This window comes from Acromyrmex echinatior, chromosome 7 (genome assembly GCF_024713525.1).
Source record: "Acromyrmex echinatior isolate Ae372 chromosome 7, ASM2471352v2, whole genome shotgun sequence".
Classification (NCBI taxonomy): Eukaryota; Metazoa; Arthropoda; class Insecta; order Hymenoptera; family Formicidae; genus Acromyrmex; species Acromyrmex echinatior.
In genome coordinates this window covers 12,526,869-12,554,480 of record NC_141858.1, presented here as the reverse complement: position 1 = coordinate 12,554,480, position 27,612 = coordinate 12,526,869, and the positions used below count along the sequence as shown (strand labels likewise).

The 27,612-nt window shown below is 30.3% G+C and overlaps 2 protein-coding genes across 3 annotated transcripts in view; one reads left to right on the top strand and one right to left on the bottom strand.

Annotated features, from left to right (window-relative positions):
• Nucleotides 1-26,097, bottom strand: part of LOC105152304 (uncharacterized) — a 327,635-nt gene extending 301,538 nt beyond the window's left edge. The window contains exons 1-6 of the mRNA XM_087407726.1: nt 25,270-26,097; nt 24,301-24,356; nt 23,918-23,977; nt 23,691-23,848; nt 23,392-23,512; nt 23,097-23,144 (exon numbers count right to left, since the gene is read on the bottom strand). The gene's annotated coding sequence lies outside the window, so the exon portion shown is untranslated. The remainder of the gene's footprint in view (nt 1-23,096; nt 23,145-23,391; nt 23,513-23,690; nt 23,849-23,917; nt 23,978-24,300; nt 24,357-25,269) is intronic.
• LOC105152300 (uncharacterized) lies at nt 679-16,268 on the top strand. 2 transcript variants are annotated; one of them, XM_011066495.2, is made up of 10 exons: nt 680-1,445; nt 7,929-8,059; nt 8,497-8,848; nt 9,123-9,321; nt 9,904-9,941; nt 10,032-10,226; nt 10,490-10,799; nt 11,364-11,935; nt 12,667-13,306; nt 14,772-16,268. In XM_011066495.2, exons 1-10 carry the CDS (start codon nt 1,423-1,425, stop codon nt 15,135-15,137), a joined length of 2,826 nt encoding a protein of 941 aa, XP_011064797.1. In that variant the 5' UTR covers nt 680-1,422; the 3' UTR covers nt 15,138-16,268. The 2 variants fall into 2 exon arrangements, with proteins under 2 accessions (XP_011064796.1, XP_011064797.1); XM_011066494.2 differs by having other exon boundaries at nt 679-1,445; nt 9,904-10,226.
• Nucleotides 26,098-27,612: the final 1,515 nt, after the last annotated feature.

Below are 27,612 nucleotides of genomic sequence, written 5' to 3'. Positions count from 1 at the left end.
TTACGAAAGCATCCGTGCTAATCGAGATGTTCCTCGAAATCCTCATGAGATCCCTCTCCGCGTAACAGGAACCTCCATCCATAAAAAGAGAAGCAGAGATTTAAAAAAGAGGGAACGAAGATATCTGCCGGATGAGCGAAATTGCATCAGCAGTGTTAATTTTACACTACGAAGAGGAGAAATTTTAGAATCATTTAATAGCAGCGGGAAGCAACAAGCATCAACAAGCATCGAAAGTCCTGGGAATATTACGTCTGAAACTTGTTATAATCACTTTCTCAAACAAGATATTATTTCGTATCTGTTATTTTTCCGTATATCTTTACCCATACAGCATTTCAACGACAATGCAGCAACTTTGCAATGTCACTGCAATATCGTTGAAACGTTGCAATGTTGCTGCAACATCGCTAGAATGTTCTGTGTTGTACAGATAGCTTTATAGAGCAGAATCTGAGCTCGTTGAAATCGCACGTTACTTTCAATTTCCAGTGCAAACAAGAGACAATAACGAAGAGACGGAGAAAACGGCGCTACTCAATACACTTAAGTAGAAACGGTGCTTCGCGAAGTCGAATCGGACATCGTGAGAAGTCAGGTGGTTGGACTGAGTTATATGCCGCCAGGCGAACGTGCAGTCAGCCAGGATCTCTCGGGTCTCCTGTAGCCCCCGGTGTGTCGATCGAGTGTACCAAGCCGAGTCGAGTTCGACTACGTGGTGTCCACTTTTCACGGGCTGGTGGGGTGCACTCCAGGTGGCCGTGGTGGGTGGCGGTATAAGTAGAGGCCTGCATTCGCCACCGTTCTCATACCCTCACCACGTCCTTCGGCTACCTCTTACTTTTACTCAGTGCCTCTTTTTCCACTTTTTTTTATCTTTTCTTTTTTTCTTCTTTCTCTCTCTCTCTCTCTCTCTCTCCCTCTCCCTATCTCCCTCACTCTCCATCTCTCTCTCTCGCACACACGCACACGCATTCATACTCTCACTTGATCTTTCTTTTTCTCCGTCTATCGGTGCGCGTTCGTTTTACCATTCGTTCATTCGTTTCGCGCCTCGTCGGTGAAGTCACGTCACGAAGCTGGACGGAGGTCACGTCGGCCGAGGCGCACGTCCTGGAGAACTCAGTGGACATATCAACAATAAGATCTTTTTACGTGCAGCTGGAAGACGAGTGCCGGTCGTGATCGATCGACAAAAGGACAGAGATGATCGCGAGTGTCCGGTGACGATATACACATACATAGAACATCTATATTCGCAGAAAGAGTATATATCGATATTCTCGAGAGTGCCGAAATATAGCGGGTATATACTAATATCGGAAAGTTTCATTAATCTGAAGCAGCTGTTCACATATCACGATAAAAACGGAAGAAGGAAAGGCGAGCAAGTCGAGGAAGAAAATTGTGTGCAGTGCAGACATGTGGCTAAGAAGCGTGCTCCTGTGAGTACTCAAGAAATCAGTCAACTATATAGTCCTTCGCATCTCTCTTTTATCTGAGAGAGCGATCTCAGTGTTGAAGCGTGTGAGAGTCAGATCTTTGTGAAAATCTTAGTTCAAATCAAATCTTAGTTGTGAAAAATTTAAACATAATTGAAGTAGCTACTTTATAGAAAAAAAAATGGCAGAAACTTATTTTTTCTAAGAAACGAGAAAATGATTTGATAATGTCAAGAACATTGCATGTATACATATAATGTACAAATTTTTCTATTAGGTGTTGGAATTAATTCGTAGCGTTTTTTAATGAAAGAATGTTATTTATTTCACATGAGCATTAAAAAATACATTAATGAAAGTACTTCCCATCACTTGTAAAACGCTACGAATTAATTCCAACACCTAATATATAAACAAATGCGAATCTGTATAAAAAGTAGCAAAATATAGAAAAATCTATTTTCATACTAATAAAAATATCTAATGTACAATTTTTTCTATAAAATGAGAGTAATTCAATTATATATATAACACAAGTATATATAACACAAGAACTAACACATCAAAATTTTAAGATTTTATATACCCAATGATGAATACATAATATCATAAAATGCATTATATTAAAAATATTCAAAAGACACATAAATGAACGTTATATAAAATACATAATATTGTGTGTATGTTTCTCAATTATTAAAAACATTTTAAATATTAAATTTCTAATATATTAGAATTCAGGAAGTTACGAAAACTTAATTACCTAATGTTGATTACTCATGAATAATAATGTAGAATTATAGATTCGACACAGTTTGTTTGTTTGAATCTGAATTTCTCTATCAAAATTCCTTTCTATATTCTTTGAAAATGATAATTAAATTTCAGTCAACACTTCATGCGTATCTTTATAATCACGCTATACACTGCACTTCTAAATTAGTTCCTGTTTACGTATTATTTTTATATAAATATCATTGAATATTTTATGTTCACTTTTCCATTTGATTTTTATGGTAGTATAATTCTATATATGTATATATATATATATATATATATATATATATATATATATACATACACATAAAAATATGTATACACATACATACACACACCTCTGCACGTTATAAAAAAGTTATGCAACTTTTGCTTCAAACAAAAACAAAATCTATTTAACGAACGATTTTAATTGTTATTTTATCTAGATTTTTTTTAATATTAATGATTATTCAAGGTTTTTTCAAGGACAGTAATTAAAATACTAATGTATCAAGAAAATTATACATTATCTCCATCATATACGAAATATTTATAAAATGCTCATTAATCTACATCAATTAAACTACAGCTTTTGTGAATAATGAAAAAATTCTTGTTTAAGTGACTCATAAAAAAATCACAATTAATAATTATAAATGATTATATCGATATAAAGGAAAGCGGTTTTTCATGGATAAGCAATATTACGCTTCTGAATTACGAGAATTATCGTAGCGAAAGGTGCACGCAATCAGCGACTCACTCTCTTAGATACGCCAATTACTTACAGTTTCATTCAGGAGAATGTATGTATAATTTATTTGGGAGAAACTTCCAGACATGCCCTCAATTTTAAACTGTCGATCAAAAAAAGGAATTAATCCAACTGGATCATAACTTATGTGTTCAATCATGTATAAATAATTGAAATACGTAAATGTAATAATTAAGATTCTTATAATATAGAATCTAAGTTATTGGCTACTTTTCTATCTGCTTATACATATATCTTTTGTATCATATAATTATCTATTTTAATACATTCAACAAAAGATACATACTGAAAAGCAAAATAAATCTAACACATTCTACATGCGTTTCATTTACAGATTTTCAAGTATTTTATTATTACCTAATATCTTGTTAAAAGTATCTTAAATAATAATCTTAGGAACACAACTAACTAACCCCCTTTGATTTTAATACTTTTGAAAATGTTGAAATACTGACGTCAAAAATAAGAAATATGTTTTTTTATACGTGCTCAGTCATATGTAAAAAAAAATGTATCTCTTATTTTTGTCTTTTAACATATTCAAGCTTATTAAAATCGGAAGTCAGTTGATTATACTGCCTTGTAAGTAAGAGATTTATCACGAAGTAACACAAACAAATAATCGTCAAATGCTTACAATGGATTGAGTCCATTTCAAATAATATATGTTTTATAAACGTTTCCTAAACGATTATAAAACATTAGATACATTGAGAAAACGTATAACTCAACATGCTGGGATATTACTATTACGTTTGGCGAAAGCGTTGCAAATATACGAATTTACAACGCTTTACTCGATAAAGCACATCATTAGATGCACGATCTAATTTCATGGTATTATTATTAATAAAAAATACATTATTAAAAAAAATTATTTTTCTATGAAATATAATATACATGTGTGTGTGAGTGTGTGTGTGTGTGTGTGTGTGTGTGTGTATGTGTGTGTGTGTGTGTGTGTATGCACAAAATACGTAATAAAATATTTTTAATAAATATTCTATAATATGTATTATTTCAGAAATAAAATTACGTGGAACTTTAAATAATTATTCTTTTGCATATTAAATATATACAATTTTAAAATTGTATCAGCATTGTATTTTCGCGTATCAGCAATTCTGTTTGACAGAATTGCTGATACGCGAAAAAAAGTTTATGTTTTTAAACTAATGTGTTTTAAATATTATTTATTTAATTATTCATCTCCCGATGATAGAATGAAGTAGATTAATTTAGATAAGAAATTTTAGTTACCAGAAATTTTCAAAATATGTAAAAAATTGATGCAATAGTGCATGTTTTGTATGTTTAATTGAATACACTTCAATCTTTCATACAATTAAAAATTCCTATTAACCTAATCCAAATTATCCCGCTTTATCTTACTATTTGCAATAAGTAAGTGCAAATATTCCAATTCAATATTATGAACAAAATTTTATTCTGAATTCGTTAACATATTCGTATCATTAAAATGTTAAATAAAACCTTCGCGCGTAAGATTAGTCTAAAAAACAAAACTAAATTATTCTAAGAAAATTAGTTAAAATTCAATTAGCTTTGTAACTAATATTTAAAAAAAAATGCTTACTATAAATAATTCATTGAATGAGAAACATTTAAGTATTATGTTATTAAATTTTTGAATAATTAAATTGTTACATATATTTTACATGACATTTATCTTTTATAACTTATGATGCTAGATAAGAAAAAGTAAAAAAAAAATCAAGAAATTCTAGATATTTTAAATTTTGCATTTTTTTCCCCATTAATTTTCAGCAAATTTATGCATAGAGAACTGTATTTCATAGGCGGCATGAAAAACATTTACAGGCTGTAATAGGCTTTTGCCGTAATATTGTGACTTACGTAATGCCAGTGTCTCGTGCCACTGGAGATACCTACGTACGCAGTATGTTTATGCAGATACGCGCGCTTGTAAGCGAGACCGCTTTCTCCATACGATTTCGCGATAAATTCTTATATTAAACTTCCATTTTCGATGTAATAAAATAGACGGGATGCGCCGTTATGTTTCTTGATCTCTTAATTATCAAACTTAAAATATTTTGCTTACGATTTTACTTTCATTTTTTACTACAGCTCACAAAATTTTAATCGAAAATATAAAATGTAAAATATTTTGTACCAATATATAAAAGTAAAAATCAAAAATTCTTTTATTTCATAAAGAAACGATTTTAAAAATAAAATTAAAACCTTCCAAATATTTTTCTTGTTTATATAAAGAATTTTTCTAGATCTATAGAAACCCAAAAATATATGTAAACATGTAACAATTTAATTATTTGAAAATCTTGTTCTAACATAACGGTTAACGTATTAATAAATTATAAATGTTTCAGAGTTAAAAATTGTTGAGATACTTCTACATCAATTTTAAATTATAATTCTAAAAATTGGATATTAAGTAATTAATTATTAAATACAATTTATTGCTGACACACACAAGTTTCAGAATTCTTAATTTGTGTACAGTGTGCCGGTTTACGCTGTATTATAAAGCCGTATTATTAAAAAAAATAAGAAAAAAATTTAAATAAAGCTGATTTAAAAACAATGAACTAAATACAAACATATAAAATGATACAATATTATCAATAATAACTACTATTATTTAAACTATACAATTCTACAAAAAAAGAATTTTATTTTTCTATTTATAGAATTCATTTTTAATTGATTATGTGTAGAACAAATATATGAATATAATCAATTCTTACTTCTTTAGTCATCTAAATAGATCAATATTAATAAAGTAAGAGTTAATTTCAAGAAATAAGGGGATATTGTCTCTCTTTAGGAGACTTATCTATATGTCAATATCGGAAACTTTCGTCTACACACACACACACACACACACACACACACACACGCACGCACGCACGCACGCACGCACGCACGCACGCACGCACGCACGCACGCACGCACGCACGCACGCACGCACGCACGCACGCACGCACGCACGCACGCACGCACGCACGCACGCACGCACGCACGCACGCACGCACGCACGCACGCACGCACGCACGCACGCACGCACGCACGCACGCACGCACACACACACACACACACACACACACACACACACAGTGTGTGTATATTCAAATTTACATCACTCATTTAGCGAATTTTTTAACTATATATAAATAAAGTGGGAAGTAAAAATTTTGTATTGCAGAAAAAAATTCTAAATCGGAAAACTACTACCAAGCGATTCGAAAAACTATAAACAAACTTATAATTCTATACAAATAGTTAGTTATCAACTCTATATCTGACTCGATTGCATAGAAGGGAAAGAACGTGTCTTATAATTTATTCTATTTTATTTGCTTATGTATTCCAATTGTGAATTATTTCTGTACCGGAAAATCGCTCAAACCGAACGGTGCATATTCAACATTGATTTCCTGTTACAAATGTCGTAGGATTATTTCTCTTCTCATAAAATAATAAATTTATTACAAACAGTAAATATTGATGCGGTTATATTTTTAACGTGATAAAAATAAAATATTTTCTTTAATCTAAAAAATTAATAATTAATTGAATAATTATATATATAATAAAACTGTCATATATGACAAAAATAAATTTTTTTAAACATAAAAATAATTGTAACTGACAATGCAAAACCTATTATGTTAAAACGCTGCAATTTAACTATATGTTTAATTATATATGTAATATTATATACATATGATATTATTATAAAATGTTTAAATTACTAACACTTTGCATTAAAAATACACATGTAGCATTGTTGTAATTTAAAAAAATCATCTTTTAAGTCTGATCTACAATTGCGTAAACGTAGTTGTAAGTGGTTGTAATTGTAAGAAATCATTAATCGTAGTAGGATATTCTCCTCGTACTCGACTGTAATTGATTTTATAACTACAATTACTTACAACTATATTTGCCTAATTGTAGAGCGGGTTTTAAAGTAACAATTTTGTGACCACATAATGCAACCACATTTTATTGGGGAAAAAAGTTCTAGATATTCGTGTTAATTTTAGAAACGGCTATCCTTCGCTCATGAAAGAAATTGAGAATAATCAATTGTCCTTGTGAATTCAATGCTATGAAGTAAAGACTCTCTTTGTTTCGTTATTCTTTCTTCAGCTTCGTTTAAGACTTATCTCTCTATTTTTTGAAAATTTTTTCTACGAAATGATATAGAAATTATTTTAGAGATTTTATTGCTGTTACGTGCTTCTATAATAGAAAAATGTCAACGATGTTAATTCAACAACTATAAAAGCTATCATGCGTCTCGTGATCACCAACCTTTGGAAAAGGAGGATCATATCCAGAGACTCATCATTAGTCGATCTTAATATTTTTTTCAAATAAGGAATTAAATTATAATAATAAAATTATTCCGAATATTGGAATAACTCTATTCACTCCCGTGAATTATTTTCAACAAAATGAAATTTTTTATAAAGTAAAATAAGTTACTGTCTTCAATTTAAATTACAAAATTCTTTGCTGAAACATTCCTGCGAATTTTTAACATTATTAGTAAACTTTAATTTTTGTGCAACGGGTGTGAAGAATCGAGTCACCGAGAGAACCGGACGAGCGTCGGATGCAGCTTGCGATTCGATGTGACCAGATGAGAACTTTCACCACCAATCAAGTCTGGCATTAGCTATACACATTCCGCCATCGTTTACACTTTGTCCGTTTGCATCTCATACGCGCCTTATCACTTTCGCTGATGATGCGTCGCTATATAAAATTACGATATAATAACTTTCTTTCTTACTCTCTTTATGTTAATCACACATCCATTTGTATAATATGAATCGTATAAATTAACCATTAAATAAGCTTGAACTTTCCTTATGGCAGTTAAAAAATAATTAGATTTATTAATGCGTCTTTTCTGTTTGTATTAAAATTTGCAGAATATGCAGTGTCATTGCGGGCACGCTAGCTGACAGTCCATCGGATATCATGCAGATATCCGATGACAGTCTGACTCGAAAAAATGTCGCAGCAACGACGTATCAGCCACCGCGAGCCATCGCGATTGAAGGTAGATTGCACATCATTTAAACTTAGATTTTAGAAACTTGATCGTATCAATTCACAAGTTCAATCAATTGCAAGTTAAATTAATTTAAGGAAATATGTATGTTACAACTCAAAGCATTATCAAAAATATAAAAATTTCATAAATTGTTCTATTATTAAAATCCAAATTTGTTCTTTATTTTTTAGAAACGATTTGTTTTTAGGACGTATTTATGATAAAATTATTGACTGATATTGGCTTTTTAATTGATATCAATCAAACAGCCTTAATTAATGTAATTGAATAGGTAAAACAATAACAATGGATTCTTGTTTTAAATCATATACAGATTTTTCAAAGTTATGACAATTCATCCTAAGAATTATTGTATTTTAATAAATTTTTAGAATTTTTAGCGATTGAATGAAATTGAATTAAAAAATATGATGAATTTTCAGACTTTGTGACATCGCACAAGTTGCCAGAAAACATAGCAAAACCATTGGACGATGATGATGACGAATATATCGATGAAAAAAAAGTCACATTTAAAGACAATAAGCAAGCTAAAAAAGTAGCTCAGAAGTTCGAAAATATTGAAAAAAAAGTGGCTACCCTCGAACCTGCCAGACGTTTAGATTTAGCCGAAGAAGACTTGGAGAATCTCAATGCTAAAAGACAAACACGAGTTGAGTTCGAAAATTTTAGCGACAGTGGAAAGATTCTGCAGGAAGGCAGAATACAGAAAATTGATTCTAAAAGGCCGCGACCAAGTGAACAGGATGAGGTTATTCCGGGAGTCTATGTCAGGTAAAATATTTTTGTATAACTCGCTTGTTCTAAATCTGTCTATAAGAAATGCGATGAAATAAATTTCTGATAAATGGCCGATAAATAATTGACACTAAATATTTTTATTCGAAGAAAATTTTCTAAGAAAAAAATGAAATATTTTAATTTATTTGCTTTGTTTAAAAGAAAATAACAATTTTATCTGTTTTAAATAAACAATATTCTTTTTCTTTCTCTCTCAAAAAAAAAAAATTTTTTTTTTAATAACAATATAAATATTGCATATGTTTAGCGCGGAATATCCAACAACTATGCTACCCATCCTAACAACTCCACGTGAAGCACGTAGCAAAGACAACCTCTTTGATTTCGTTCCTGTAAACATTATTCGCGAGGATAGCAAAGATGGTTATGCTCATTTTTCGGACGCAAATTTCGGAGACTTGAGTGACGTTAGTTTAGTACCGGCTGGTACGAATTCTCGTATTCAGGTATATGTAAAATTAATAAATTAATTATATATTCCCCTCATATTTGATTTAATAGAATGCATGCAACAAGAATTTTACTAAAAGAATATAAACATGTGTTTCTTGAATCGGTCGTCACAACTTTGGAGATATTTCCGATGAATTGACGACAAGAGGTTTCTAATAAAAATTTAATAAAGAATTAATTGTATAAGAAAATTTCGAAATTGCTTATTTCTTAACAAAAAAAAAGTAAAGTAAACTATGTATTTTTCTTTCCATATTTATAGTATATAAAATGACGAATTCATCCATATATCCATATATTACGTATCATGTTAATTATTTGATCCCAAGATAATTTAAAATACAACATAAGCCATGAAGAATCTGTAATCAATAACCTAAAGCAGTAGAATATATATACAAACATATACATATAATAGAAACATACATACATAGAAATAATATAGTCATCGAAATTGTATAAAGTGACGACCAATTTCGAGGAGCACCCAGTATATGTGTGGTTTAATTTTATGTTCTCTCCCTCAAAAATCACATTTTCGATTAAATCACAATTTGCTTCTTTTTACATAATAGGTGAAGAAAGGACCGAACGGGAAGGATTACGAATATGAGTATGTGTATTATTACTACGACGAGGAGGATGAAAACAAAGCAGGTACGGCAGGTTCACCTGTGACGAATTCTTACGACATTCCTTCCAGAACAACCTCGGCGCCCAGGAGAGTAAGCACCACCAACAACAGGAGCAAGTACAGTACCGTGGAGAGGTCAAGCACCGTGGAGCCTAGCAACAACGAGGTCATACCAAATAGAAACGGTAATCGAGGTAGACAATTAGTTGAAACTGAAGATATTTCCGAGGAAAGACTACCTGCGAACACTCGTTTTCCACCCAGGTATCTATCATAATTGTGTGACAAAAATTCAAGAAAAACTATAAGTTCACAATTACCTATATAAATATTCTTAATAATACATTGACTTTAAAAATGTATATTTTTTCTAAGGGTGCCTTTCATTTGGCATTCACAATGCTCAAGCATTATTTATCCTTGTTTAATATTTGAAACAATAAGGATGAAATGATTCCATGAGCGTTGCGAATGTCAAATGGAATGCCTAAATAAAATATGATTAATTATACTGTTAATTGTTACAGATCGCGATCAAATCACAATACAGGCACAACGGAACCTTCACGAGCTCGTAGTAACCGGCCGCGACCGAATTTAGATTTGGTTGATTCCAGCAGCTTCCGAACTCATCAAGAGGGTCCCGAGTTTCCGCAAACCTTGCCGAAAGGACCTGTCAGATTTTTAGGTGTTACCCCTAATGAGGACAATGAAGAGAAATCCTTGATCAGAAACCGCGGAAGACCACAAAAGGTTCAAGAACCCGCTCCTGTCGAAGAAGATGTCGAAGACACACCGACACCAAGAAGACGTCTGGGCACTACAGCATCGACTGAAGTAATTATTCTAACTATATTAAAATAAATTGTTTTCTTAAAAAAAAGTATTCAAATATAATATAGATTTGCATTCTAATCTAAAGAGCATTCACACACACACACACACACACACGCGCGCGCGCGCGCGCGCACATATTAATCAAGACATTTTAATATAAGTACATTGGTAATGGAAACATTAACATTTTAATAAAATACAATCTGCGAAAACTAATCTAAATTTGAAATAAATATCAGATAGCATTTTATAATCAAATACATTTTAATGCTCAATTAGAATTGCAAATATTTTATTACAGGAGTTGTTAATTACCCAGTAAACATCAATTAACATATATTATGTTTTCTAATTTGTAATATTATTATACAGTTTTAGTTTTAATAACGTAGTTATAATTTCTCATTTCTTAACATTAACATAACACGTGTTATTTGAGTGAGAAATTATGTTACTGTTAGTTGATGTTTGTTAGATAATTTTGTTACAACTAAAAATATTTTCAAGTTACGAAGGCATTACACAGTAAAATAAAGAACTATACACGAATAAATCAATTTTCAGGCTGGAGTCGAACTGAGCAGAGGTCAACCGATACATTTCAACGAAGAAAGTGATGATGAGGAAAGTGACGCACCGGAAAGATCAGGCAACAAACGCGTACCTTTGGAGGACAAAACGCAAGAGTCTAGCGAGACGGAAACTTCGCCGGTCTATCCTAGCGTCACTGCTGATCCCACAGATAATCCAACGACGGAATATCCGTCAGTTATGGACAAGGTTGCTCTGGATCTTTATGCTTTCCTGCAACAAGGACAAAGTAATCTGATAGACGCGACCAGCAGCGATGCTAGCGAAACAGCTGAAGATAGCACGACGCTATCAAACGATGACATCACGACCGACTTAACAACACCAGCGGAACTTGCCGATTCTACAATCATTAATGAGTCTTCTAGTACAACGACGACAACGACGACGACGACAACAACGACGACGACGACGACAACGACCACTGAACCGACAACCACAACGACAACGACCACGGAACCACCGACTACCACCACTCAAGCTCCCGCAGGAAGAGGGAAATTCCGACGACCTGGAATTGGCGGCCCAGCTATCTCGAGAAATCGGTAAATTTTTATTACAATTAATCCTTTCTATTACATATCGCATGCCTCAGTGGTCGATTTGACACGCACGAAATAGTCGAAAGACTTCATGTTTAAAACCTAACTGGCGTAATATTTTGTGCAATAAGCAATTTCCAGTGTTTCAAAAGACTTATTAGCATCTTATTAGCATCTTATTAAATTAATGATCAATTTAATTTGTAATATTATTTACTACAATTTTAATTTTGAATTCAAATTCGACAGTAATCGATGCGCAGTTTACGTAATCTGATGTATTCAAAATTTGCATATAGATATTCGACATTAAGATCTAATCTATTAATTCTTTTTTGTTTACTTGATGTAATTCTTTTTAATTTTGTTTTCATCAATATTCCTTTGCTCTAAAAATGTTTATTCATAAATTTCACTTATAAATCTTCGCAATAAAATTAAAATATACTATAAATATACAATAATATTTTTCATTATTAGGTGTTGGAATTAATTCGTAGCGTTTTTTAATGAAAGAATGTTATTTATTTCACATGAGCATTAAAAAATACATTAATGAAAGTACTTCCCATCACTTGTAAAACGCTACGAATTAATTCCAACACCTAATAAAATTACTAATATTACGAATGTATTTTAATATATACTTTAATTTTATTACGAATTTTTTTGTATTACTACTATATTGTGAAATTATATTACTAATATAAAATTTCGTCCTCAATTTCCTTCAGGTTTAAGTCCAACGGCAGTACTAGCACGACCGAAGCACCCGCAGAGCCGACCCAAAAAACCCGAACACGTTTCGGCAGCAATGGCTCAAATGGAGGTAATGGATTTAAGCGACCTCGACCGGGCGGTAATCACAAACCGATCGAGGAAGACACCGTGCAGAAAGAGACCGCCAGCTCAGCAAACGCAGAGAAACCACCGCCTGGTCGCGGCAGATTCCGCGCACCAGCCGGTGGCAGAATCGCTGTCTCCACGACAACATCGGCGCCATCAAACGGTGCAACGGCGCCAGCAACGGCAGCAGTGTCACGACCTACCTTCAACAAGGTGAATATCAACCGGAGACGCGGACGACCGACTACAGCCGCACCAGGAGGTGAAGAACCTCAGGAGGGAGCAGCACATTCCGAAACCGGTCAGATCGTCGCCCAGATCGCGCCGGAAAGCGCAACCCCGAAATCCACCGTTCGCACGAGACTTCCTGGCGCGCCTGCAATTAGACCAGCCATCAGACCGGGTAGTAGAGTAAATTTAAGACAGAAACCGGGACAGCTTTCGACCACAACGCTTGCGCCGGAAGCCCCCCCTGAAAGCCCTATTGAGGAACCGGCTGGAGAAGGAACCGAAGAAGAAACTCACGAGGTTCATACTTAATTTTACTCATTTGCATTTTTTGCTCTCTCTCTCTCTCTCTCTCTCTCTCTCTCTCTCTCTCTTTCTCTCTCTCTATTTTGTATAAAAAAAATTTTTCAATGTATTTCAAAATTCAAATATGACTTATTTTTATGTTTCTCTCATAAAACATATTATATTATTTATAAATATAAGCAATCGAGCAAAAAAATATCAGCAAACAATCCAATATTTAATGATTATTTTTAAAATCCATTTTTAAATTTATTGACAAAACTAAAGAAATTAAAAGATAAATTTCATATCAAGATAAATTTCGTTTTCTTTAAATTAATATTTTTAATTAATTAAGAATATTTTTAAATATCTTAATTGAATTATAAATACCAACTGTTCAACAAATGTATCTGTTATCAAACAAACCATATAATTATGCAAATATCTCTTTCTTTCGATCTACTAGCGATTCCGCATGCCAAAGGTAAGGTCAGATTTAAAATTTTATCTTAAATATATATGTGTATACATATCGTCGCGAGATAACTGCATACTTTGCAAGATTAGGTACGAGGACGCCGTGATGTCAATCGATAAAGTTCTCTCTTTGAGTTTACTTTCACTGAATGGCCTTTCGAAATGTCATCGACGAGTTGGGAGATGGTTCGGGATCGCTTTTCACCTTTCGATTTTATAACTTTGCGGTCGTCATCAGTTACGAAAGCTAAGCACTGATAAGAATGAAAGATCAGAGACATAATCCAAGAGGAAAAAAAAAAGAAAAAGAAAATAAAAATAGCAAAGAATGAAGACTTCATTATGATAAATAACTAATTTCAAAAACTGTATCTTTTGTACATTGCCTCTCTATAATTTATTTTTAAAAGTATTATTATATCTCTAAGAAACATTTATTTACTCTTAAATTATATACATTTATATACTCTTAAATTGTAAAATATTTTGTTTGATTATAATTTATCTATTCAAAAAATTTTAATAATACAGAATTCAAAAGTGCTTCCAGTATACAACATTCCATGAATTTTCTATAGATATTTATTAAGAATATTCATGTATTCCATGAATGTACTAAAAACACTCAAATATTTATGGTATGTTCATAATAAATCCAAATGGTCACAATTATTAATGTATGAACATATATGTAAAATATTTTGTACATTTTATAGAAATATATTCTACGTATTTTTATTCTATGAATATTTTAAAGAACATTCTATGAAAATTCCTTTGTTATGAATATAAATGCCTAAAAGAATACTATATTCTACAGTTCATAGAACTATTGATTAAAGTATCCTAAATTTAAAAAATATTTTATTTTACAAGAATGTTTATAGAATATTTTGTGTTATCCACATCACATTTTAGCCACTTCAATGAAACAAATTCCGAAAAGTTATAACTAAATCTCACTTAAACTGCTCAACTAATTATCTCCTCTGTTTCTTAGGCACCGGCAGAAACCAGCTCACCAAAAGCTACCACAACAAATCCTTTAAACAAACTTCGCAATCGTAATAGATTGCAAGTGCAACCAAAAACTACGACTAAATCACCGGCGTTACCGCTGGCGATCAGAAGATCGCCATTGCTACCGCGACGCAAGGCAACTGAAACCCCGGCTATTCAATCGAGCCAGGAGGAGACCGAATCTGAAGAGGAAACTACTTCTAGCGAAATCGAGCCGACCGAGGCGGTCCTCACCGAGACCAGCACAGCGGCCAGCACGAAGCACGAGGAAACACGCGGTCTAAGTGGCCTCTTGGCACCCCGACGCAGGATACCAGCGCGACGTCCAGGTCAGATAATCGCCTAAGAATAAAAGATAACACATCCGGCATCCTGGACCCCACAAACTAAGCATTCATCCAAGGATCTGAAAGACAATTCCCGTGATTAATTGAGACCGAAGATAGAAGAGTATACATAAATTAGACATCCTGTTCGCTCGACTAAATAATACACCAGATGCCAATCTTAGAGCGAGATCTCTCAATATTCCCTCTCTCATTTTTCCCTAATATTTTTCTCTGACCGATAAAACGGCATCTCTGTGTCACGACGAAAATGGCAGATGTACATAATAGTGTCTTTTACAAGAACAGCTTCTTTTGAAGAATTTAAGTTTGTACTATTTTAATTGTCCCCTGAACGTGCGTCAAACGCGACGTTCATTATACAACATACATATATAGTAAATTAATATGTAAAATATGAATTAGTATTTTTCAATTAAAAACAAAATGTTTCATGAAGTTATAATTTTATATTTATGGACGTCCTATTATATCTGAAGTTATAATACAATTTTGTATCATGTTAAATTGTCTTTTTTTACAGATTCATTGTTAATAAAATAACATGGAAAAATATTAACATGTGAATATTATGATTTTTTATTAAGATTAATGATGGACGTTTCTTTTTATCGTTTACCAGAATCACTTATAAAATAAATAAAGTAGATGATGAATTATATATTCAATGACTATATTAATAATATGATCAACGATCTTATCATAAACTATCGATCAATGCATTTACTACATTAAACCGATTTATAAGCACAATATAGTATATCATCTTCGCGTGATGACAATCATAATTATAACCCATAATAAGATAATCCAACAAGATAAATAAGTATAATATTTTCAAGTCTATATGTATACTGCGATAATTGTAACTATCGTATATTTAATTCGGCGAGTTGTATTTAATGATTAGCACTTGCGAAGTTATCGAAGTACTATCTCTAACGTGATACATGCATAGATATACACACATATATATATATATATATGTGTATGCAATAGTAACTCTCCCTCCCCAAGGATGTATTTTTAGAATTATTACTGCGTGTGCAATGCGTAAGGGTACTTTTGTAATTACAATGTTCCACCATACACTGTAAATATTGCAATTAAATATAAAATTAATTGTGTTATATTTTCTTTTAATTTTACCAAATTCATCTTCATCCAAAAATATAATAATTGCACAATAAATTAATGTTTTCTATCGAAACTATCTAAAAATTAAATTTTGACAAAATATTATATTCATTTTGGACACTACATCTAAATTTTAAATCCATTATTCTATTCTCCAACTATGTATGAATTTCATTGTATGCATACGCAATAAATCAAAGGATAAATGTAAATATGATAAAATTAAATAATGGCAAACTATCCCAGTCAATTCATTTCAACGCAATAGATCTTTAAAATATTTTACTTATTTAATTATTTTATTCAATTTAAACTTTTAAGCTTTCAAATAATAAAATAAATACATAAATAAAGTAAATATAATAAAATATGAACAAATAATTTAAATACATGTCTTGAAAGATATAATATATTCAAATAGCCAACAATTTAATAAAGAAGTAATTTAAAACATTTACTACTACATTTATATTATCATGATAAAATTTAAATTTTTATATTAATTTAAACTGTAATATATAAATTATATTAATAATAATTATGTGATTTTCATATAACACTATTAATTATGAGAAAAAGAAAGTTTATAAAATGTGGCATTTTTTGTATATTTTACATGTAAACTGAAAAAAAAATTTGTTCAACTAAACACATTTAGTTGTTCGCAAATTTGGTTAATTCAACAAATATTATTTAACTGAATTTAACCGTAATTTGCTCATTGAATAATTTATTAAGCAGACTATGGTTGAATTTGATTAAATAAAATTTGTTAAATTAAAAAAAAAATCTGGAAACAACTAAATGTATTTAATTACTTGAACAAATTTTTTTGTATTTACATAATTTTCGCAAAAATTTATTATCTCAAGATAAAGAAATAAAAAATAATTAACTTATTAATATAATGCACAGCTGCAAAGTTATGTACATGCCGTTAACTTATAAAATGTAAGTATATTTAAATTAAAGAAGAAATAATTAATATTTTTGAAAAATATATATTACATAATTTTTTTGCAAATTCATCCTTTAAAAATATATTTAATAAAAAAATTTAAAAATTTTAGAAAGACAAGATTTCTTCAAATATAAGTTTATATATTTATTAAGATTTTAGATATAATTTCTCAGATAATAAATAAATAAATAACTATTTACCCAACGATTGCCCCGTCGCAGTCCTCCCTGGCCTTCTCCTCCTTTTTCTCCTCTCATATTTCTTTATTCCTCCATGGCAATCATATAAATACTAACGACACTCGCGAAAACCACGTCCGTTAATTAATCATTGAAATACTATCACGCAATGCTGCCGCACTCCCGACACTGTAACGCGATGCGTAGATATGGATACTTTCCAAATATAAAACTATCACTTCGTGTACACGGCAACATAAGTTGCATTCTAATTGCTCTAATCGTCGACATAAAACTGCACATCATGTTCGAGGGTTACTAATCAACCATGTTAGCTTGTGTTTTGAAATGACAATTACAATGATTCCATGATAGAAATAGGACTTCCACCTTCCACTATGTGACATTCCTAATTGCGACGTCTATAAATGAGATTAGAGAATATTGGATAATCAACATTTTTGCTATTTATCGTTCAAAGATGGAAAAAGCAACATTTAATCTCATTCTGTCTGAAAACACACAGTATATATATTCCGAGTTACTCACTGAATATCAAAGAAGATAGAACGATGCTTGTATCGACTTATATTACCGATTGAAAAGAACCTTTTTTACATACAGTGAGAGCAAAAAATATTCGTACAAGGAAATTTGTTATAAAAAAAGCCTTATTTGTAGAAAATAAACATTAGCAATTTTATACAATACATATATTCTGTTCTAATATAAACAAACGCTTCGCATGTATTCCTGATTTTAGAAACTAAATTTCTCGTCTGTACGAATACTTTATGAGTATTCAAACAACACAATTTTTAATTTTCCCTTATTTTTCAGATGATATATTTTGTATAATTAATACACATCTTTTTGGTATATACAATTTTAAGAAAGTCTAGTCTATTTTATTCTTTATGAATAAATTGTTAATTATCCAATAAGAAATGATCGTAAATTAAACATCAAATCGACGTCAAATTGATGTTGAAATCATCGTATTTATATCTATTCGACATCAATTCAATGACTCATTTCTCGCTAGATAATATTTAGTTTCTAAAAATAAAGTTTTTTTTAAAAAATATTTTCTTTATACGAATACTTTCTGCACTCACTGTATATTCCTGCGTACGTTGTGTTAAGATGTATACATCTGGAAATATCAAGCAACTGGAAAGCACCCTACGTCGTACATACACATACAACGGTCGAAAATTCGAACGCGCCATACTTCATAAAAAATCCTTGATTATAACCTTCACGCGACGCTCGCAATCACCGAGATATGATCGCCCGACACTTTTCAGAATATTCCCCAATACCGCTTTGTTATCACTGACGATGTGAGGTGCATTTTAGTACATTCCGAGGCGAAATAATGCGAACAAATGCGATATTTACGACGCGAACGAAACTACGTGCGACTACCGTCGCCCGCGGTGTCCCGTAAATTAATGTGAAGTGTGAATCTAAAGGCCGGTGGAAACCGTTCGCTGCCAACTTCTCGCGGCATGCGACAGGCGCAATTTTTAAAGATGCTTTTATATAAAAACATTAAGCGTCAAGCATTAAAGTATATGTTTCATAATTTTACTGAAATGTACTGGATTCAATGTATGTAGGTACATACATTGTTGACGGAATCTTATAGTTTATATTATATAGAATGTTGCCGGATTAAACCGCGAAACTTACAATATTAATAATATAAAAATACGACCAATATATATGAATTCATTATACGGATATATAAAAAGCCGTCAAATGTGGCTCAAAACTAGATGTTGGGATAATTATATATAAATTCATAAATATATTTATCTCAATTTTGCAACACAATCATTTAACTGCAAAAATAATAATCACAAATTAATTTTTGATCGTCGATTTGATGCTATTAGTGTAGGATTTTAAGTATGCTAACAGAATCAAATTGACGATCAAAAATTAATTTTTGAAGATGTAAAAATATATTTTTTCAATACTAGGTATCTATTTTATAGATTAAAAATATCCTGTACACAATTTAATTGTAGTTGCATAAATAGGATACTCAAATAAAAATATTATTATTAATATGGCGACTGAAAATAATATATATTTCTTTTTTCTGATTTGATATAGAATTTAGCGACAATAAGAATATTTACAGTTGCTCAATTGAAATAATGATATATTACCGTTCTAATAAACAAACAACTTTATATATTTCGATAAATTGAAATTTATAATGTTAATGAAGTATATCAATAAAAAATTAATAAATAATAAAGAAATAAAAAATTTGAAGATTCAAAAACAGCAAAGTAAAAATGCATGTTCATATGACGAATATAAAAAAAAAAAGATCGACTTTGATTAATAAATTTCTTACTCTTATACTCTTCTTACAATAAGCTTACGCATATTGTAGACGACTCATTGTACGCACTTTCAAAGTACATCATGCAAAACACATAAAACAAAATACATGACACGAGATCCAAAAGAACATAAACATAAAACATTTAATACTATAATTATAATCAATTAATTAATTAATTAATTATTGTGTTGCAAATATGAATAACACACGTAAGTAATTATAAAATTACCGATATAGATATGTTTTATTATATTTCTCATTTCATATCAAAATTACTTATCATATTACAAATAAAAGAGAATTGTTGAATGGAAGATGGAGATGTTATTCACCAAATGGTATTTCCAGCCTATTAGAATACGATTGATACGATATATATGTTCCAGAATACATATGCATATGATAAGAAGAAATGAGTTACAATTGGGCATACAACTGTATTATATTGACAAAAAATATATGAACAAACATACTCTCAATTATTGTGTGTGGTCAGCAGTCACATAACATATTAAGCTTTACGTAATTAAACAAACTGTGAACAAAAAGCGTCAATAAAATTATCGATAGAATAATTATAATTATTTCCGATTTCCCTCTTGTAATAAGTTTCTCGAATCACACACTTTGATTTCTCTTCAGATAAATCTCTTTAATCTCGTTTCGAGAATCACTTTGACAGATCAATAAACGACAATGACAAGAATTGGGCACATATTATAACGATCTCACATATCAGACCGTATCCCATATATTTATACAAACTTCGAGTCAAACGCGGAAATGTTTTCAAAAAAACACGTTTATTGAACGTATCATGAAAAAAACTGCAACAGAAATATTAAATGATACATGAAAAATTATAGAAAATTTGAAAGAAAAAGATTAAGGAAACAGAAAGAAGAAGCTTTTATAGAAGAGATATTAAAGAAGGAACATGTGAATGAGAAGCAAAAAAGAACAGTCTTTGAAAAAGTACATAGATTGCGCACTCTATGATGCGCGAATTAGAATTGATTTTGATAACTTTTATATTTAATTTTAACTAATTTATTGTTTTCCGAGTTTCATCTTGATCGCATATAAATGTGACATTGAAAAATATTGATTTTCATCTAAATAATATAATAAATCTATGGTAACCAATATACCTTGCTATTTTTTGTATTTTTATTTTTACAATATGCAAATGCTGTTATTACTTTACAAATCGAAATAAAATTTATTTAAAACATTTAACATAATACGGTAATAATTATATATATATATATATATATATATATATATATATATATATATTTATATAAATTTTGCTATTATATTCACGACACCGATCATTTTGCCCATGGATACGTTACAGTTATTAAAATATATTTATACTTTTCATTTAATTTAAAAAAAAAAGAATTTATCGAAACTCGATATAATTATAAAGTGATCGTTGTTTCTAATACAAATATGTTTTATTAAAAAATAATTTTTTAACTACATAATTCATAATTTAACAATTTATATCACTGTTGAAACATTAAAAAAATATTTTAATTTAGACCTGGAACTTTTATGTTTGCTCAACGTTCATGTGAAATAGAAATAGTTGTAACGATATTACAGAAAGTAATGGCAAAACTGAATCATCATGCACAGAGAGAAGAATTTTGCTGAAGTATCTAAAAATTTAGCTAGGTATAGATCAGCTGAAAATAATTTTGTTAGACTATCAAAATAATTATGTAGGTCGATAAAATTGGTTGTTAGAATATCAAAACATTTTGCAGCATTGCTCATCATACTTAAGATGCCTATAAAATTTTATGGCCCAATAAAATTAGTTTCAGATCTGTAGCTAACTAAAGTTTTTAATTCTTCAGCAAAATGATTCTGACGTACTGGCTCAATTTTTGTCGAACCGTCTATAATTCTTCTATACATGTACATTAAATATAATGACTGCACAAAAAAATTCTATGTTGTAACTCATACACTTCTTATCTCATTAGTGGCATTTATATTGCTATTGTATCTAGTTGTAATACGTATTAAGTCAAAGTTAAATATATTTTTTATAGTAAAATTTTAAACATTAATAATAGTTTAAAACAGTCCGCGACGAATAGCTTATGTCAAGGATCTTATGTCAATTATTTTGTTTTATTTATTATAAATTTATTTTGTCAATCAACTAAATAATAAGCTATTATGTTAAAATTATTATGTTAAAATTGATCTATACAATATAGGTATATGCATGTATAAATGTAGCATAAGATTAGTTACAATATTATTGTATTTTTTTCTTGTAAAAAGGACAATCTTTTTATTTATTCAAAAAGTATTTTTGAATGTACATGTTTTCTTCTTGCACCAAGTTATAGCATATTTAATCTTGGATGAGTATTTGGGAATATGATTAAAAAAAATATATACCTAACCTCATTTAATAAGTTTTGCTCTTATTGAAATAGTTCTTTATTTATATACACACATATATATATATATTCGGTCATCTAAAAAGTATCCGCGGTTTTTTGTCACTAGATGTGTGTTGATGGTCATATATCTAGTGACAAAGTACCGCGGATACTTTTTAGATGACCCAATATATATATGTGTATGTATGTATATATATATATATATATATATATATATTCAATAAGTAAATATCCTATACTAATTTTGTTAAAAAGAAATCTGTGAAAAGCTTTACTTTTCTTATTTTTTTCATTATTTATTTTATTATCTTTAATTTAAAAACTAATTATTTAAATAAATTTTTCTCATACCTATGAAATTTATTTTTGTTAAAATTCAACTTTAAATATAAATATTTTATTTGTGATTTGTATTCTCTCTCTCTCTCTCTCTCTCTCTCTCTCTCTCTCTTTCTCTTTCTCTATAAAGAAAAGAACTTTAATTCTTCACCTTTTATTCTTTTAAATTAAAAAATCAAATCTTTTCTAATATGTGCAAAACAATTAATAATTCAATAAAATTGAACATATTCATGTCCTTATTTTATTTCTTTTAATAATGTATTTACAACTAAATGATTACTAAATTCTCTATTTTAATTTCTTTCTTTATATATATATATATATATATGAGTACTTGTGTGAGAATAAATACATTGCCTTAAACATAATAATAAAATTAACAAACAGTGATAGACAAATCCAAGATTAAATATAAATCACAATTCTTTGTAGTTCTATTTTAAGATAACAGATGAAGCGCTAGATTTATTTTTAATACAATGATATTGTCTGCTACATTTTTCACACAGATTTGTTATCTCATTAATAAAGTCACTCACCGACCGATGCGTAGCAATGAAGTTATTAATATCGTAGCCACGATGATTCTGAAACATATAAGATTTAAATTAAAATAACGTTCAAAACAATCAAAAAATAATTTTTATACACATTGAATTTTTCAATAATTTTTAAATTATATATCTATTAAAATAATTATATATTTTTCAAAATTGTCTTCATAAAAATAACCTTCTTTTTTGTAATTATTATTTTTAATAATCGAAATAAAACAACCTGATAGAAAGATAGGACTAAATCTTTTTACATAAGTAAATAATTAAGCTTGCTCACCGCAAAGTTGTTTCATCGGCGTCCAATCATGCTTTTCCTAAGCCTTCTCCTCCTTATGCATAGAGTTGTCAAGCCTGCTTCTCTACCTCTCGTCTTTTGCTTCGTGATATGTAGAAAGCATCTATTGAATTGAAACAAATCGTTTGTTAAAATTAAGTGCAGTTGCAAATAATTACTAAATATTACGTGATCTTATTATACTTTGTATGTATTGTCGATTAATTACACGTGATGCATAGTTTGTATTGCGATAGCGGAAAAAATAAAAACGGAGGAAATTTGTCATGTTCGATACTCACGATATTTTACAAATAAAATCTGGACATTGGAATGCATCTGAGATGGCGAATTTTTCCGAGCGTTTAACTTTATTCGTCAAAGGCAACATAGCAGCACTATTCGGCAGCACAAGTATTATGAAAAGTGTGTTCAAATTATCCAAATACTAACACCGAATCTGTAAGATTACATGAATGTTATATATTTTATAAGAATTAGATATAAAATTAATATAAATTTTGCTTACCAATTTAGTAAGTCGCGACGTCATTTATTCGGAATCAATCCGTCTCGTATCCGCCACATTCTACAAATAAAGCAAATACAATTAGTATGTCAAAGTGATTTCGTCTTTCGCGTAAACAATTTCATACGTCAAGAGCGACATAACGACACGATGCGTCGTCATGGCTAGATAGCGCGTCCTTTTCTCATATCCAGTTGCGTCAACATTACTTTAACGATATTTAAAACTCACTTTCTCTCTTTAAAGAGAGAGAGAGATAGAGTTTTAAGCCTCGCTTCAAAATCAAAGTAATATTGAGCCTCAGTAAATATTAAATCTATAATTGCGCGAACTAAATATTGTAATAAATGATAAATATTATGTGTAATATAAATTTCGATTACCATTTAATCACGACGCCACTCGTCTCGGAGCCGGTCCGTCTCGTGTCCACCACGCTCTGTAAATAAAGCGTAGATGTAATTAAGATGTCAAAAGAAGTAAATGCAAATAGTCTTCGTTTTTGCATGATTAACTTAATTCGTGCGCCAAGAGCGCCGCGAACGACGCAGCGTCGCTACGTCTCTCATTGTTGGCGTCGCGTTCACTGAATTTTTCGTGTTTCGAAAACACGTGATGCTCGAGATAGAAATAATAATCATCATAAAAGGTAAACATATATTATAACATAGTCCACTCGCCTTTTATGATGATTATTATTTTCGCGTTGTAGATTAACATGAAAATTATTGTCAATTATTCACGACGACACTTTCAGCCGAACAAGTTTTATGAAATACGCATTCAAACGGATCATTAGTAAACAAATACCGAATCTACAGTTACGCAGTACAACAGTAACAGTTAAATATCGAAAAATGGTTGTATACAAGTTTTGTATAGGTTTTTTATTTACCATATATGATCGCGCTGCCACTTGTTTGAGAGCTGATCCGTTCCGCCGTGTCATTCCCTACCCGTCGTATTTCGCGAACGAAACGTGAATGCGATCGAAATAGGGACGCGATGCATCGTTTTCCACGCGCGGTTAACTTCACGCATAAAAAGCGACGCGAAGCTCGGCGACCATCTTGATTTTCAATCGAATGAGTATCGAGAAAAATACTTTCGGCTGAATAATCGATGTACTATATAGAATCTACATTATGCGATATTTAAAATGTTATCGGAAATAAATGCAAAGTTAATTATACTTCGTATCGTATTAAACTGTAGCCTACAAATTGAATATTTTAATATAACGCATAAGATATTTTCGATAAAACTCTTCGATAGATTAAAAGCGGTTCTTAAAACATTCTCGCGTCGCGTGTCAAAATGATTTAATTTAATATTTATTAATTCTTGATTACCTCGAAATAATTCCAGTGTCCTTTCAAGTCCTTTCAAGTCGTTTCTCGTCGTTTTATTCGCTGATAGACATTCTCTGCAAAGATTAGGAACATTAGGATGCTTTGAAGAAGAAAGGTAGATTATAGAATAACTGATTCGAAGCGACAGGGGTGCGAATATACTATTTCAACGTAAAATGACAGGATATACGCCCGTCCCCCTAGCCGAATCGCAAAAGCGCGAGATCGCGAATTACGCGATATTTATATGCGCCGTCAAGTCTCAAACCCCACCACTAGCACGCTAGCCAATGGTCGCTGCGGACGCGTATTCGAGCGCTTATTGGAGCGCGCTAGCTTTTCGTTAAGAGTATATAAGCGCGACGCGTAAAGTATGCCAGTCTTTTTCGGAATTTCACGCCGTGCGTTTCACGAGAGTAGATAAGTCTATACGTATTCAGAACACACTTTTACGATATTAACACTATTTAGCACATAGTTTTTGTTACATATACTATAGAATTTCAAACATAAAAGCGCGTTTTAAATACGGGCCAGAAATTACATTATTTCCAAAAATTAAAAATCAATTAGAATAAATAAATGATGATTGAAAAAATTGTATGAAAGAAAAATCAAACATATAAAACAATGAGTAATCAATCTTAAAAAATGCGCGCAAATTAAAGTCATAAATGAACAATGAAAAATTAAATGCTAGTAGAAATGTTATCGAAATTTACGAATCAATATAATAATGTTATTTATTACAGATGATGAATTGAAAAAATAACTTACGAATTTGTATTTCAATTTTTTTGAAAGAGAAAAAGAAAAAGAAACATAATATAAATTATAATTTGTGAATCACTTAAACACTGCGCAAATATAAAAGTATATTTGTTACTTAAGTCTTTTAATAAAATTTTAAATCAAAATATTAATATAGCAGTATCATTTCACTGAGTTCTATTTTATTGTATAGTATTAAATGTATTATGATAATAATCATTAGACTCACTATGAAATGAAAAACGATATTAGGTTTTTTTGTATATACGCGACATTGGAAAATGGACTCAACGAATTATATCGAGCATTAAATGCAAATTGTCCAATGAATATAACACTTATTATATCATCATGTATTTAATATTTAATAAATAGAACTAAATAAATATAGCTCATATTGCTATTAATAGCTTGATTTGAAGAATATTGTTATAGAACTTTATAAGTAATGTATATCCTTAAAAAAAACCTCTTTACAAAGGAAAAAATATATATGCCAAATGCATAAAAAGGATTTCACTGCTTTTTGTAAATTTTTGAAAACAATGTTGTCGACGCCTGATGTCATCGTCTTCGTCCGGAGTGCCTGGTGTCGACGTTCGCCCGACACGTTCATCGTTGTCATCTTCGCCTGGCGTCGTAATCGTCATCCGGCATCACCTTATGCGAAAATTATCGACCTCACACCTAATTATTCACTTAGCGATATAGATTAGACGTGTGGATATATCATGCAAATTGCTGATTTGGGAACATCGAGAAAAAAAGTGCATCTTTAATATTTTTATATAATAAAAACAAAATCTTGTAACAATTTTCACAACTCAACTTAGCTTAAAAAATATCTCTTAGTGTATAAATAATAAATTATTTATACACTTATCTTACTCTACATTATTCTTACAAACTTATAATTAATTATTCTCATTCTTAATATGGTATTCAGTTTACTATTTTCGACTTATAGCATTTACAACTTTTATAAATATATTTTTGAGAAAAAGTACATTATTAATAACTGATAAAAAAATAAAAATAATTTATTTATATTTTTATATATTAACATTTTTATATAAATATATATAACATTTATATATATATATATAAATTTTCATAAAATTCTTTTCATTATAAATCATCTTGTTTATCTAATGATTTTAAATTGTTTATGAACATTGGTAAATATTAAGAAAAAGAAGGGGAGTCCACCTTCATTAATCTCGATCTTGATATATGATGTCAAGATCATGGCAATAACATTATTTAAAAGCTCAACTAAAAAAATTTTTTCTGAAATTTGCCGTCCTTAACTATAATCCACTCCACTCATATGTCTCAGTAGGTCTGTTTTCTATATGGCTGAGAACTAGTGTATACTTTTAGAACTTAAAGTAAGATAGTTATATATTTTATATTTGTTGAAAAAGAGTTTTAAGGGATTTCGTATAATAAAAGGAACAGTATAAACTGTTCCAGTAAACTATACTCTGCAATATATGATTTCTGATAGGTTGAAATTCTTATTTTTTGTTCTCCTGTTTCCTGTTTTTTTTGTCCCTAATGCAGTCTGGT